Source organism: Triticum urartu, chromosome 5A (assembly GCF_056163025.1).
Source record: "Triticum urartu cultivar PI428250 chromosome 5A, HENAU_Tu73, whole genome shotgun sequence".
NCBI classification, from domain to species: domain Eukaryota; kingdom Viridiplantae; phylum Streptophyta; class Magnoliopsida; order Poales; family Poaceae; genus Triticum; species Triticum urartu.
The window spans coordinates 8,239,943-8,255,327 of NC_141877.1; the positions used below are offsets into that span (position 1 = coordinate 8,239,943).

General features: G+C 47.8%; 1 protein-coding gene across 1 annotated transcript; it reads left to right on the forward strand.

Moving 5' to 3' along the window:
• Positions 1-5,445: 5,445 nt before the first annotated feature.
• Positions 5,446-9,381, forward strand: LOC125555413 (uncharacterized). Its single transcript, XM_087522464.1, has 10 exons — positions 5,446-5,711; positions 5,852-5,998; positions 6,093-6,247; positions 6,460-6,747; positions 6,902-7,032; positions 7,898-8,015; positions 8,093-8,185; positions 8,281-8,340; positions 8,459-8,548; positions 9,132-9,381. Exons 1-9 carry the CDS (start codon positions 5,513-5,515, stop codon positions 8,546-8,548), a joined length of 1,281 nt encoding a protein of 426 aa, XP_087378590.1. The 5' UTR covers positions 5,446-5,512; the 3' UTR covers positions 9,132-9,381.
• Positions 9,382-15,385: the final 6,004 nt, after the last annotated feature.

Genomic DNA, 15,385 nt, shown 5'->3' on the forward strand with positions numbered 1-15,385 from the left:
ATGCTTCCACGACTATCGCTACCGCTTAGTGATAAAGTAAAGCATTACATCGCGATTGCATTGCATACAATAAAGCGACAACCATATGGCTCCTACCAGTTGCCGATAACTCGGTTACAAAACATGATCATCTCATACAATAAAATTTAGCATCATGTCTTGACCATATCACATCACAACATGCCCTGCAAAAACAAGTTAGACGTCCTCTACTTTGTTGTTGCAAGTTTTACGTGGCTGCTACGGGCTTAAGCAAGAACCAATCTTACCTACGCATCAAAACCACAACGATAGTTTGTCAAGTTGGTGCTGTTTTAACCTTCGCAAGGACCGGGCGTAGCCACACTCGGTTCAACTAAAGTTGGAGAAACTGTCGCCCGCAAGCCACCTATGTGCAAAGCACGTCGGGAGAACCGGTCTCGCGTAAGCGTACGCGTAATGTTGGTCCGGGTCGCTTCATCCAACAATACCGCCAAACCAAAGTATGACATGCTGGTAAGCAGTATGACTTATATCGCCCACAACTCACTTGTGTTCTACTCGTGCATATAACATCAACATATAAAACCTAGGCTCGGATGCCACTGTTGGGGAACGTAGTAATTTCAAAAAAATTCCTACGCACACGCAAGATCATGGTGATGCATAGCAACGAGAGGGGAGAGTGTTGTCTACGTACCCTCGTAGACCGCAACGGAAGCGTTGGCGCAACGTAGAGGAAGTAGTCGTACGTCTTCCCGATCCGACCGATCCAAGCACCGTTACTCCGGCACCTCCGAGTTCTTGGCACACGTACAGCTCGATGACACTCCCTGGGCTCCGATCCAGCAAAGCTTTGGGGATGAGTTCCGTCAGCACAACGGCGTGGTGACGATGATGATGTTCTACCGACGCAGGGCTTCGCCTAAGCACTACAACGATATGATCGAGGTGGAATATGGTGGCAGGGGGCACCGCACACGGCTAAGGAATGATCACGTGGATCAACTTGTGTCTCTTGGGGTGCCCCCCTGCCCCGTATATAAAGGAGCCAAGGGGAGGGGCGGCCGGCCAAGGTCGGCGCGCCAAGGGGGAGTCCTACTCCCACCGGGAGTAGGACTCCTTTCTTTTCCTAGTTGGACAAGGAGAGAGAGGGGAAAGAGGAGGAAGAGAGGAAGGAAAGGGGGGGGCGCCGCCCCCCTTCCCTTGTCCTATTCGGACTAGGAAGGGGAGGGGCGCGCGGCCACCTCTTGCCTCCTCTCCTCTTCTCCCTTAAGGCCCATGTAGGCCCAATAACCCCCGGGGGGGTTCCGGTAACCCCCCGGTACTCCGGAAAAATGCCGATTTCACCCGGAACGATTCCGATGTCCAAATATAGGCTTCCAATATATCGATCTTTATGTCTCGACCATTTCAAGACTCCTCGTCATGTCCGTGATCACATCCGGGACTCCGAACAAACTTCGGTACATCAAAATGCATAAACTCATAATAACTGTCATCGTAACGTTAAGCATGCGGACCCTACGGTTCGAGAACAATGTAGACATGACTGAGACAAATCTCCAGTCAATAACCAATAGCGGGACCTGGATGCCCATATTGGCTCCTACATATTCTACGAAGATCTTTATCGGTCAGACCGCATAACAACATACGTTGTTCCCTTTGTCATCGGTATGTTACTTCCCCGAGATTCGATCGTCGGTATCCAATACCTAGTTCAATCTCGTTACCGGCAAGTCTCTTTACTGGTTCCGTAATACATCATCTCACAACTAACTTATTAGTTGTAATGCTTGCAAAGCTTATGTGATGTGCATTACCGAGAGGGCCCAGAGATACCTCTCCGACAATCGGAGTGACAAATCCTAATCTCGAAATACGCCAACCCAACATCTACCTTTGGAGACACCTGTAGAGCTCCTTTATAATCACCCAGTTACATTATGACGTTTGGTAGCACACAAAGTGTTCCTCCGGCAAACGGGAGTTGCATAATCTCATAGTCATAGGAACATGTATAAGTCATGAAGAAAGCAATAGCAACATACTAAACGATCGGGTGCTAAGCTAATGGAATGGGTCATGTCAATCAGATCATTCAACTAATGATGTGATCTCGTTAATCAAATAACAACTCTTTGTTCATGGTTAGGAAACATAACCATCTTTGATTAACGAGCTAGTCAAGTAGAGGCATACTAGTGACACTCTGTTTGTCTATGTATTCACACATGTATTATGTTTCCGGTTAATACAATTCTAGCATGAATAATAAACATTTATCATGATATAAGGAAATAAATAATAACTTTATTATTGCCTCTAGGGCATATTTCCTTCAAGTTCTTGATCCTATTTTGCAAGTCTATAGTCACCTACTATGTGTTATGATCCGGCAACCCCGAAGTGACAATAATCGGGACCACTCCCAGTGATGACCATAGTTTGAGGAGTTCATGTATTCACTGTGTGTTAATGCTTTGGTTCGGTACTCTCTTAAAAGGAGGCCTTAGTATCCCTTAGTTTCCATTAGTACCCCGCTGCCACGGGAGGGTAGGACAAAAGATGTCATGCAAGTTCTTTTCCATAAGAACGTATGACTATATTCGGAATACATGCCTACATTACATTGATGAATTGGAGCTAGTTCTGTGTCACCCTATGTTATGACTGTTACATGATGAACCGCATCCGGCATAATTCTCCATTACCGATCCAATGCCTACGAGCTTTTCACATACTGTTCTTCGCTTATTTACTTTTCCGTTGCTACTGTTACAATCACTACAAAACCCAAAAATATTACTTTTGCTACCGTTACCGTTACTTCCATACTACTTTGCTACTAAATACTTTGCTGCAGATATTAAGTTATCCAGGTGTGGTTGAATTGACAACTCAACTGCTAATACTTGAGAATATTCTCTGGCTCCCCTTGTGTCGAATCAATAAATTTGGGTTGAATACTCTACCCTCGAAAATTGTTGTGATCCCCTATACTTGTGGGTTATCAATGTGCATTACCGAGAGGGCCCAGAGATACCTCTCCGGCAACCGGAGTGACAAATCCTAATCTCGATCTATACCAACTCAACAAACACCATCGGAGACACCTGTGGAGCACCTTTATAATCACCCAGTTACGTTGTGACGTTTGGTAGCACACAAAGTGTTCCTCCGGTATTCTGGGGTTGCATAATCTCATAGTCATAGGAACATGTATAAGTCATGAAGAAAGCAATAGCAACATACTAAACGATCAAGTGCCAAGTTAACGGATGGATCCCGTTCATCAAATGACAACACATGTCTATGGCTAGGAAACTTAACCATCTTTGATTAACGAGCTAGTCAAGTAGAGGCATCTAGGGACACTCTGTTTGTCTATATATTCACACATGTACTAAGTTTCCGGTTAATACAATTCTAGCATGAAAAATAAACATTTATCATGATATAAGGAAATATAAATAACAACTTTATTATTGCCTCTAGGGCATATTTACTTCAGGATCATGGTTCTGGTCTCTCTGTTTCCCTTTGTGAGATATGAAGACATAGTGTTGAAGTAGTCGACCAGGGGAGGCAGCGCCGTGTGGTACGAAACGGGCATGCTCGTACCAAACGCCGTCTGGCGGGGTTGAATCCAGCAGATCTCGGGTAGGGGCTCCCAAATGGGTGATCTTGGCTTAATGGTAACAAGACAAAGAGGGACACTATGTTTACCCAGGTTCAAGCCCTCTCGAAGAGGCAAAACCCTATGTCTTGCTTCTGTTTTATTGATTGTGGATGGGGTACAAAGTACATGATGATCTAACTCTAGATCGTATGTTAATGAATCTAACCCTACGGTCTAAACCTCTTGGCTTAATTATATGGCACCGGGGGTACCTAGGGTTTCATGTAGGTCGGTTACATGAAGGGATAAACATGCTGGTGATTCAAATGTGTCTTGGAGTGTGTGCAAAGTCTTTGTAGGATTCCATCTGGTGTATGCCATTGGGAATGACAAACATGGCCCACTTGTTAATTGGCTGGGGGTCCTCGGCCCAGCCCATGATTGGGGGGCCGATGTGGATAGCATCCCTAATCTAGGACACCATCATTGTCTTCGCCTCCGGACTAATCTGTGCGGCTGGTCGTTATCCCACTTGATCACTTCATAAGGTACGTTATTACCATGTCAATCAACATAATTGTCACCCATAATTGGGTGTTTCCCAACTAGTGCTCCAAAATCTTTTCTCCTATAGAATACTGGTTAAATTGGGCAAAACGAATGAGCGAACATAGTAAAATTCTGGAAATCCTATAACTACAATGCAAAACAATGAGTGAAAAGTGAAGAAAAAAATGGACTCATAAGTGCGCAACCGTGGCCATCGCCGATGGTGCCGAGGAGGCGGACGAGGGAGGTGGAGCAAAGGAGCATGGGGTAATACACCAGTTACCCGTGTAGACGCATATGGGGATGCAGAGGACGTTGCGACTAATGGGAATCGAATTGAGGGTGAGTCTGAGCCGAGCCAAAAGACAACATCGTAGGAGAGGCCACCGTCAGATGGAAAGACAAAGGCGACAATGATTTGTTGCCCTTGTGTGTGGGGGGGGCGGGGGGGGATAAAGTTTGTGAGAGAGACGGTTGGAAAGAGAGCGGCAGCGGCGATGTTGGGGGGGGGGGGGGGGGGGGGGGGTTAGAGGCGAGACACCAGACTCGTGTATTGTAAGCTGGCTTTTTAAGGAGTCCGGTTGTGGATGCTCTTAGATGAAACAAGCTTCAACTAGACAATAGACAAAACTTTAACCAGGCGACTGCTCAAACGAAAAATTTGCAACCATTGACAAAAAAGTTTCCACCATATATGGAAAGAGCTAGCTCTAACCGGCGAGAGAAAAGGTTTCAAACAGACACGGCGCATCCCTCAAAAAAAAACAGACACGGCGCAACTAGAAAAGTTGCAACTGCCGACAAAGAAATCTTCAATTGTATATGGAAAAAGCTTCAATTGGCGACACAAAAAACTTCGACTGGCGACCAGGGGAGGGAGACGAAGATGGTACGTGTTTTTTATTTTTTGCTGGAATCAGTGGCACGAAAAGCTGTAACCAGAGAGTCGATTTGCTGGGACCGGCATCAGGCAGTGGCAAGCTGCGACGGTGGAGAGCGGCTGGTAGGTGAGGGAGGTGCTCCACACCGGAGACGTCGCTGGGATCGAGGGGGGAGGATTGAGGGGTGGGCAATGGCGTCGAGCGAAGACGAACCAGCTTCAGTTCAATCTGAAGCGTTCACGGAGGGCCAGATCGGACGCTCGCGCGGTGACCGGCGCCTACCAGTACGAAACCGACCGTCAATCTGCCAACAGACCGACACAGTCCGGAAACTAACACAGACCACAACGAGGCCTTAAATAGGACGGCGTTGGCGTCGACTGAGAGTCTGAGATACACCCCCCAAAAAGATACTCGACCAATAAAAGACAGAGTCGGCGGCGCGATTGCAAAGGGGATCGACGATCAGAACAAGAAGATGAGTGCGGGTGTGGAGAAGCCAAACAACAAAAGGGCCACGGCGGCCGATCCGACCAGCCGAGGCGATGCCGACGCCAAGAGGACGAAAAGGAATCTGGGGAGCGACGGGGAAGATACTCTGTCGCCTGGTTCCGTCGACCATGCGTACGCCCTTGTCTTTGCCAAGATTGCACAAGACGAAATAGACCAAGAGTCAGGTATATATATGATTGCGCCATCCCGTAGCCACTATCCAAGTTTTCAACCGAGAATTCCTAAATAATTATACAAATTGTCTTCCTCTTCTCGTGTATGATATGATCTGATCGATATCTGTTTATGTTCCTGCCGCCTGTAGCTCCCCGCCCTGTGCAAATTCCTACAATCGCTTACTTCAAACCTCCGACCTTGTTTCACACTGATGAGCTCTTTTCTGTCCGTCGGTCTGGAACAAAGGCCGTGCTCTCGGCAGCCAAATTTCTTCTAGGGGTTTCATCCTCTCTCGGTACGTGCATATGTGGTCTTGTACCACGTACCCTCCATGTTTCGGATTGTTCGTCGCGCAGCTTGATCGTATATCTTGTGCTTGAATCACACAGATGGTGAACCGCTAAGACGGTGCTCTGGCTTCTGGATTGATTGGGATGAGGAGAGCAAAACCGGCCTTGTTCTGACAACCGCGCGGCTGATTCGCACAAAGGATGCTCCTGTCAGCGTCTGGTCAGGCGGTGAAGAGTATGCTACAAACGCTGATGTGAGTCAATGTGTTTCTTCTATTAATGTACTTTCTTTTCAAACTGGTTCCATCGGATATAAATAAATTAATCTCCGGTGTAAATCTAACTAGTTGCAATTCACATGTTTTTTCTTGCTATTGGCCTTTTCAAATAACAAAATGGAAACAAAACATATGTGTTTGCTTACTATTCAAAAATCCTATATAATCTGTCTCACAACTTTTTTTAGGTCACTGTTCATTTGCTAAATGGCACCAGTGCAAAGGGCCAGCTGGTCTATCACCAGCCCCACTATGATCTCGCTTTCCTGAATGTTCAGATGGATCAACCAATCAAGTTACCATCTTTTAATGAAAAAGATGTAGAATTTGCTCAAAAGATTTTTCGACTTGGAAGAGACAATGCCTTAAATCTAAGGATAACATATGCTAGAGCAGAATATCTGAATCCAACCATGTATGAACGGTACCACAATATATATTTCCGTTCTCCAGATGGCCATGGCGATGATAATGAGGTAATATATCTTATCATGAGATAGTATTGTATAGATTTGTTACAATTTTGAGTTTTGTTTCATGACAACTTTGTGTTCTATATTGCTATCTATTGTTATAAGATTTTCCTTGTTCTTGCAAACTCTCATATGTTGCCAATATGAATTGTTGCAGTATGACAATGGGGGGCCAGTTATTGACTTGGGTGGAAAAGTGGTCGGAATGGTCAATGACCCTGAGAGATTTGAGTCTTTTATACCTTCTTCCATTGTGCTCAATTGTTTGGATTCATGGAGGAAATATCAGTACGTTTTTCCTCTCAGTTCTGTAATGGTATCAATGAAAATGTGTTCTCCCCTACTGTTTCTTTTTTACTTATTGTTAGAAGTCGAACTATTTCTCGTAGTATCTGTTTTATCATTTTTATGCAATCTAATGACCATAAGTTATGTATAGATTCTACAACAAGGTGATCATTGTTGTGTTTTATTATGTATATATACAGAGAGATATGTTAGTGGCTGCAATATATAACTTAACAACAATAATCATTTATAAGCAAATCAAGAACTGGGTCTAGACAAAAACAAACATCTAGAACCACGCTGAGATGCTGAGAGTACAAAATGGATTATGATGACAACTAGTTATAAGAAGGGTTCTGCTTTGATGTCCTTAGCCAAGTTCTAGAGTAAAGTTTAATGGAAAAAAAATATGTTTTAGGCTTTTCTCTCAATTTTGATGGACAATTTTCCTGAAGCCATCTTTTTTCAAGGAGAGTTTCAAGTTAAACCTATGAGATATTCATGAACAAATGTATTCTCAGCCGTTCTCAGTCGTAATGAAATATGATGTACTCCCTCCGTCCCATAATATAAGAGCGTTTTTTAGTGTGTCAAAAACGCTCTTATATTATGGGACGGAGGGAGTAATTCTTTTACATAATATCATGAAAGTCCCTCTTTAGCATTTGTCAACTACTATGAATGATTCATCCCCGTTGGGCCTTTCTAAAGTCTATTTGAATCAATTAATTGGTTATTGTTGTGTTTTTTGACATGTTAAGATAGAAGCTCGATTCCACCAAAGATTGCTTACTCTGAAAGTGTTATACTTGCGCCCTGTATACCTTGCTTGAAATATATTAAATGATTATCTGATTTGATGTAGGCATTTCGCCCGGCCCCATCTTGGAATGACGTTTAACGCCATCGAACTTCTAGAACCTTCTCATGTTGACATGTTATGGCGTATGTATAACATTGATGACGGTCTTGTTGTTCAAGAGGTAGGGTGTAATGATTTCCTCGAGGTGCTCTATTTCTCATGCATGTAGTGGTTAATTATTTGGCAACTGAAACCTAGGTGTCAAAAGGATCTAATGCTGAGATACTCGGAATCCAAAAAGGTGATGTTATTGAATCTATCAATGGAAAACGTGTTTCTACAACAATTGAGGTGGGTGTATTAATGAGGTGAAAATAAATTATATTTTTGTGATAGTTGTTTGCTTCACGGTCTTCACTGCAATGTTTTTTCTCTGCAATTATCAGTTCGAAAATATGCTGATGAGCACATGCAAGGTCCCTTCAGATGTTGAAGTTCATATTTCTGTAAGTACATTTCTATATCATAACAGCGGTTTGCTTGATCCCTGCCATCCATTTCTTTGTGCTGATGTATTATTAGCAAAATGCTAGCACTAAGAGATTTGCTTCGCTAACTCCATAGGTTGGGGTGTTTCACACACTCAAAAAAGAACGAAGCACCATAGAGTTGACTGCAAATTTATCCGAACTTGGAGAAGTCATTACAAGCTAGGTACACATCTCCTCTTTTAATTAGCCCCACCCACAAATTATTATTTCAATTCTCTAGTATTATATTCCATTTTTTGCAGATAATTATTATACAGATACAGTGCTAGCACTAAGTATGTAAGCTTATGTGCGTTGTGCAATACACTCTTACGTGAAACCCATGTGATGTTTAAAATATCATACCACACCATAAAATATGCTGATATTTTGGAAGTTTATGGTTTTCGTAAATGGGTGGTGTGCAGCAGGTTGTGGAGAACAGACTTCTTTTTTTTTTACGGGGAGTGGAGAACAGACTTCATCCATGTTTTTTTACCCTAGCATCCATCTTCCATTTGTAGACTTGGAAGTTTTTGGGTTTTTTGGAACAAGAGATGCATGTCTGTGCTTGTAGGTTTGTTGACGGGCGCTAACTTTGAGTTGTGTGACATTTTGCAAAGAATACAGATTAAATATTGATTGCATGTTCACTCTCCGTTTTCTTTTTGGATGGGAATACAAAACATTCGCCTTGAGAGAGGTGGTTTGCATGCCAAAGAGGGATTGTTTATTTGACACTCATTCTGTGTTATAATTCGTCACAGGTCCTACAGGCTGCCAGATTGAGGACGGATGTTTCTATAGTGTGGTATACTATGATGGATATTTACCTGTGACCATATGTAGTATGCTAGATATATTAGAAATAACATCTTTATCTGTAGTTTAGTGCCTTGGTTCTCCAAAGTAGAAGCTCCTTGTGAGATTTTCTGTACTCCTTATTGAAAGCCCTATTAGTGCCCGACGAAGTGTTGTTTGTTGCCTTATCTCATTTTCAGTACACTACAGCTAAGACGAGGGGATGTGGTGTATCCTTGTGCTGAACTGCTGATACAGATCTAGAAAAATATTCATACAGAATTTAGACACTCAAAATATATCAACAACAAGACAGTGCATCTTAGAGCATCTTCAGCCGTTCGGCCCCCCAGGGCGCAAAAAAAGAGCGGTCTGGGGGCGAACCGGCGCTAGTTCGGCCCCTGGGGGCGACCTAGCTCCCAGTCACGCCCCCAGGACGCGGAAAATTCGAACTTGGTCGTTCCCGCTCATAAAAGACGCCACAAGTCCGGCGATCGCAAGTCACAGTTCGGCATACAAAAAATAGAGCGGCACAGTCGGTGCAACGCATCACTCGGCGGGCTCTGCTCCAGGCGTCGGCGGAGTTGGCGTGCACGGGCTTGGCGGTGTCGGAGCTGCTTCTGTGCTGGGCGGTGTCGGCGCGGCTTCGGTGGTGCTGGGCGTCGTGGAGGCGTCATCACGCGAGCTTGGTGGCGGCGGCGTTGAAGAGGCAAGCTGGTTCGGGATGAGGCCGCGCTCCGCCAAGTACCACGCCTTGACCGCCTCGTCGGTGCTCTGGAGCATGACCGCCCCGCCCAGCAGGAAAGCCAGGTCGGTGTTTCTCTTCTTCACGGCGATGTTGGTCCGGAGCAGGTCGAGTTTGATGGTGCTGGTCGACATCAACGCCGACCACCGTGCATCGGTCTTCTCTTCTCGAAGGACGGCCCGGGCCTGCGTGTCGGCGAGGCAGTGCGCGATGGACTCCTGCACTTGAGCGGTAGCCGCGTCGGCGTATTTCCCTTTCTTGGCACCTTTGTTGCCGTCCGGCCGCCCTTCCGATGCGCCAGGAGTCGGCGCGTCCGGCTTGTAGGTCTCCTTGGCCTTGTCGAGGGTGCGCCGGACTTTCGCCCATTTCTGGCACTTGTCAATGCGCTTGTAGACGTGGAGGTACTTGAATTCGGTGTCGCTGTTGCTCTGCCGGTACAGGGCGAACATGCGAAGCAACTGCGTGGAGGAACAAATAGTTGGCGGGCGTGCATGGCGAAGAGAGGCAGGAGACCGGCGTGGCATACCTGATCCTCAACGCTGGCGCCGCTCTCCGGGCGAGCCGCGACCTCCTCGACGACCCCATGCCATTGCACGCTCCTGGATACGCCCCCAATGGTTCGCCATCGCCTTGGAGCCGCGTTGCATGTAGACGCCTTTGAAGTAGGGGTCGACGAGCTTGCGCTCGTCGAACTTGGCCTTGATGCGGTCCTAGTACGTCTCGATGCTCTAGTTCGTGCCGGTGGTCGGGTCGAGGCAGACGACTTTCCATGCTTCGCCGAGGCATTCCTCCTCCTTGGACGCCCACTTGATGCGCGGCTCGCCTGACCTGGCCGCCCGCTTCTTCTTCTTGCGCCCCTTCGCCGGAACAGGCGCCGGCTCCTCCTCCTCCTCCTCCTCCTCGTCGTCGTCCTCCTGCTCCTGCTCCTCCTGCTCGTCCTCTCCGTAGACGTAGTCGAGCTCGCCTTCCATGCCGCCGCTGAGATCCATCGTCTCGTCCTGGGTGACGAACCCGGGAGACGCGGCGGCCGCGGCCAAACCTGCCGCGATGATGTCGTCCATGTCGGCCTCGGTCTCGTCGGTGCCGCCGAGGTGCGAGAAGGGCAGCAGGCCACGACAGAGTGGGGGCGTCGGGGAGGAAGCGTAGGCGGGCGACGAGTAGTTGTATGGAGGGTACTGCACGCCGGCGAAGGCGGGCGAGGGCGTGCGCTAGGTCGGGTGTCCATGGGGGAAAGTGACGTTTGGGTTGAACCCACCGTGCGCGTCCCTGTCGGCGTAGCCCGGCGAGGGTGATCCCCATGGCTGCGGAGAGCCAACGCCTTGCTGGCCCCAGAGCGCGTACTGGGCGTGGCTGCCGGGTGGATTCATCATCCCCGCGCAAGTCGCGTCGGCCTCGGCATGGTCCGCCGATGAGGCAGCCACAGCCGTGCGCGCCGCGTTGTCGCGGGCCTTCTTGACGATGGCCCTGTTCCGCCGGTCGGCGGTGACAGCCTCCCGTCGCTGAACTTCCGCCCTCCACTCGGCATTTGACATGCCCGGTGGCTTGGACGGCGGTGCCCTCGGCTTCCTCTGCTTCAGCTGGGCGACGGAGGCGGTCGCGGTTGTCGCCGCGCGGGGGACGACGTATTTCTTCGGTGGCATGGCGGCCGGCTGGGAGGCGAGCGGGAGGGAGATTGGCGGGAGGAAGGAAGAGAATGGGAGAGAAGTGGGGGAAAAGCGGGAAGAAACGGCGGGAAGAGGCGCTCGACTCGCCGACAGGGTGGACCCACGCTCCCTTTTCGCTTGTGCCGGCGCCCCAGGTGCCCCCAGGGCGCCGGGTTTGGCGTGGGTCCGCCGGCACTAGTTTCGACCCGAGCCGGCGAAAAACGGGCTTCTGGGGTCACGACTGGGTCGTTTTTTCAGCGCCGGCACGGCAAAAATGCCTGGGAAGGGCCTGTTGGGGGCGCGGCTGGAGATGCTCTTAGGCCAACACATATTGAATTGAAATACACACCATCCCATCACAAATGGCACGAACTAGAAGGGCACCTTTTATTTTATATTTAATAACCAGCTCCATCGCCTGGTCTCACCTCGGTTGGTTTAATAACAAGCACCAATCGCCTCGGTCCTGGAAGGGAGTTGCTTGCTGTTGACGGCGGGGGAAGGGTGTTTCCCACACTCGTCGCAGCAAAAGGGGACGCAATAGTCGTTGTTGTCGCCATGGGGGAGAAGATGGTTGTCAGGGAAGCGGGGGGAGGGGCGCCCCCCCCCCCCCCCCCCCCCCACACACACACACACACCCTTCGGCACTTTGCATGGAGACTCGTCTCGGATTCCCTTCTTCCTGGAAAAACAAGATGAAAATGTCCTTTGAGCCTACAAATAATTGTTCCTTTTGCGGGATGGAGGCAGAAGACAATTTGCACCCCTTTCTTCGATGCCCACAAGTGAAGCTCCTATGAATGAGATGGCTGATACTTGGAGGCTACCAAGTATGGAGAGAGTGCTAAATACCACTGGAGGAGCTACACCAAGGCCGAATGGGCCATATGCCCCGCCCACCGTATGGCAAAAACAGTATGGGTTTGAGACTAACAGGGCGAAATACTAAGAAAGATTGGCTTCTAAACCTTCTTTTTTTTGCGGGGAAAAGAGATTAAATTAAACTGGGGTGTGAGTACAATCAGCACAAATCGCCTATGTGATTTCTGGAGGGTAGTTTCTAAGCCAAACGGCTGTTCTGCCTTGTACTCTACCTAGTCTAGCCAGCTCGTGACTTGCCTTGTTAGCATCACGGCTGATTTGAACTACCTGGATATCTCTTTCCCTGATGAGCTCCCGAATCACACTTATCCTTGATGCATAGATGGACGCATTCGGACTTCTCACATCCAATAGCTTGATGGCCTCTGCATAGTCTGATTCTAGAGTGAAGGCGTTCGGAGTCCAGTGCAGCGCGAGGGCGAGGCCCTCCTCCATCGCTGCAAGCTCCGAGTCGAGTGCATCGATGCCAACACGTATCTGCCGGCTTGCTGCGAAGATCACGGCTCCCGTGTAGTCGCGGAGAATCATACCTGCGCCTGCTGTTCCATCATTTGCATATGCCCCATCAACATTCAGCTTCATTCTCCCTTCCTCAAGCGGCTGCCACTTCTTCCTGATTTTCTTTCGGCCATCTCCCATATGCTTGTCTTGGTTACTCACTGATATGTATGACACTGTTTCCTTTCCTTTCACCACGTCTGCTGTTGGGTGTTGCTTTATATACATCAGCGTGTCCATATAACTACACAGAAATCTGCGGGAGCTCTCAGCTGGCGGAGCCGGCTTATTATGCGTAAGTTCATTGTGTACATGCCGAATCCTCCACAAAAGCATTAGCAGCAGCGAACGTTGGGTCTCAGTTTGTCTCGCAAGGATCTGCAGTAGCCATTCATGTCCATCTGGTCGCACCATGTCATCCCTCGGCAGGTCCCAAACTTCACGCATCACCTCCCAGAGCAGCCGCGCGTGGGTGCAACGAACTAGCGCATGGAAAGTATCTTCATCTTCCCTCCCACAGATGCGACATGTTGCATCATGTGTCATATGTCGTGTTTTCATGTTCACTTCTGTTGCCAGAATATTTGAGGCTACCTTCCATGCAAAGACGCGTACCTTTGGGGGTACTAGACACTGCCATATCAAGCGCCATCCAGGCCGCTCACCATCTGGTCGGCTGCTAGTAGCTCCAACCCCTTGCTGGTTCATTTGTAGCTGGAGCGCGAGGCGATAGGCGCTGCGGACAGAGAAAATTCCCAGTTTATCTGGTTGCCAGGCCAGAAAGTCTTGTTCATTCCTCAGTGATGGTCTGATCTTTATTATCTCCGCAACATCCGTTGAAAGGAAATATTGGTTTAGCAGTTGCATATTCCAATTGCCATTGGGTTCTAGAAAGTCAGCTACCCATCTCAATCTGCATCGTCGCTGCTGTGTTACAGGTCTCAGACTCCATGCTCTTGGTATCCAAAGGTCTCGCCACACTCGGATACTTGCTCCGTTGCCTACACGCCAAATGATTCCCTGTTTCAGCAGTTGCAGCCCATACTCAATGGCATGCCAGGTCGATGATGCGTTGCCTGTAAAGACAGTATCAATCAAATTGCCATTAGGGTAATATTTTGCTTTTAGTACACGTGCACAAAGGGAATCAGGGTACTGGAGGAGGCGCCAAGCTTGTCGCGCAGGAGAGCTTGGTTGAACAAACGCATATCTTTAAAGCCCATGCCCCCTTGGTCTTTCGGTCGTGTTAGTCTATCCCACGCCATCCAATGAGTTTTCCTTTTTCCATCCTTTGCACCCCACCAATAATTTCGGATCAATTTCTCTACATCATCACATAGACCAAATGGTAGCTTAAAAACTCCCATGACATATACCGGCAAGGCTTGAGCCACTGATTTTATCTTTACCTCCCTTCCGGCTGAAGATAGGTCATTATCACCCCCTTGCATTAACCTCTTTGTTGTCGTTGATTGTAGATTTTGAAACTTATCCTTAGTCATTCTGCCCTCAGGAGTTGGCAGCACCAGGTACTTGGGCTCAAACACCTCATTTGTTACCTGCAAGGTATGCTTTACTTCCTCTCTAGTTTCTTGTCACAAGAATCTCCAAAAAATATTGAGCATTTTCCTGGGTTAATAAGTTGTCCTGTACTAGTAGCAAATGTATCTAGTACATCTCGGATCCGGATGGCCTGCTCAACATTAGCTTTGAAAAACAAATGACTATCATCCGCAAAGAGCAAGTGTGAAATGCCTGGCGCTCTTCTGCATATTTTAACTGCTTCAATATTTTCATTCTGCACCTCACGTTGTAGTAGAGCCGAGAGGCCATCGGCGACAAAGAGGAAAAGAAAGGGGGACAGAGGGCAACCTTGCCGGAGTCCACGGGAGGGTGAGAATGAATCCAGAAGAGCTCCATTAAATTTTACTGTATACCTCACTGTGGTCACACATGACATAATCCATCCGACCCACCGGTGAGCGAAGCCCATTCTTTACATCGTTCTCCTTAAAAACTCCCAGTCCACCCTATCATAAGCCTTAGATAGGTCTAGCTTATATGCACAGAAATTCTTATCCTCATTTGTATTATGCTCGATGAAGTGCAGACACTCAAAGGCAATCAAAGCATTATCAGTAATTAAGCGTCCAGGCACAAATGCACTTTGGTTCTCAGATATCAGTTCACCCAGGATTGGTCTAAGTCTATTTACCAGACACTTTGCCACTACCTTGTAGAGCACAGTGCAAAGACTTATAGGTCTGAAGTCCTTGAGGCATTCTGGTTGCTCAACTTTGGGTATAAGCACAATGGCCGTGTCGTTAATGCCCTCTGGCATCCTCCCTGTCACAAAGAATAATTTAACTGCATTAGTTACCTCAGATTGTAAAGTAGCCCAATTTCGTTGAAAAAAGCGAGCTGGGAATCCATCAACCCCCGGTGCCTTTAG

Bases quoted from the DNA above. Each gene is read 5' to 3' on its own strand.
- LOC125555413 (XM_087522464.1), top strand. From the start codon at position 5,513: ATGAGTGCGGGTGTGGAGAAGCCAAACAACAAAAGGGCCACGGCGGCC. The intron at 8,016-8,092 runs GTAGGGTGTAAT...ACTGAAACCTAG, and splicing joins ACGGTCTTGTTGTTCAAGAG to GTGTCAAAAGGATCTAATGC. The intron at 8,186-8,280 runs GTGGGTGTATTA...TGCAATTATCAG, and splicing joins GTGTTTCTACAACAATTGAG to TTCGAAAATATGCTGATGAG.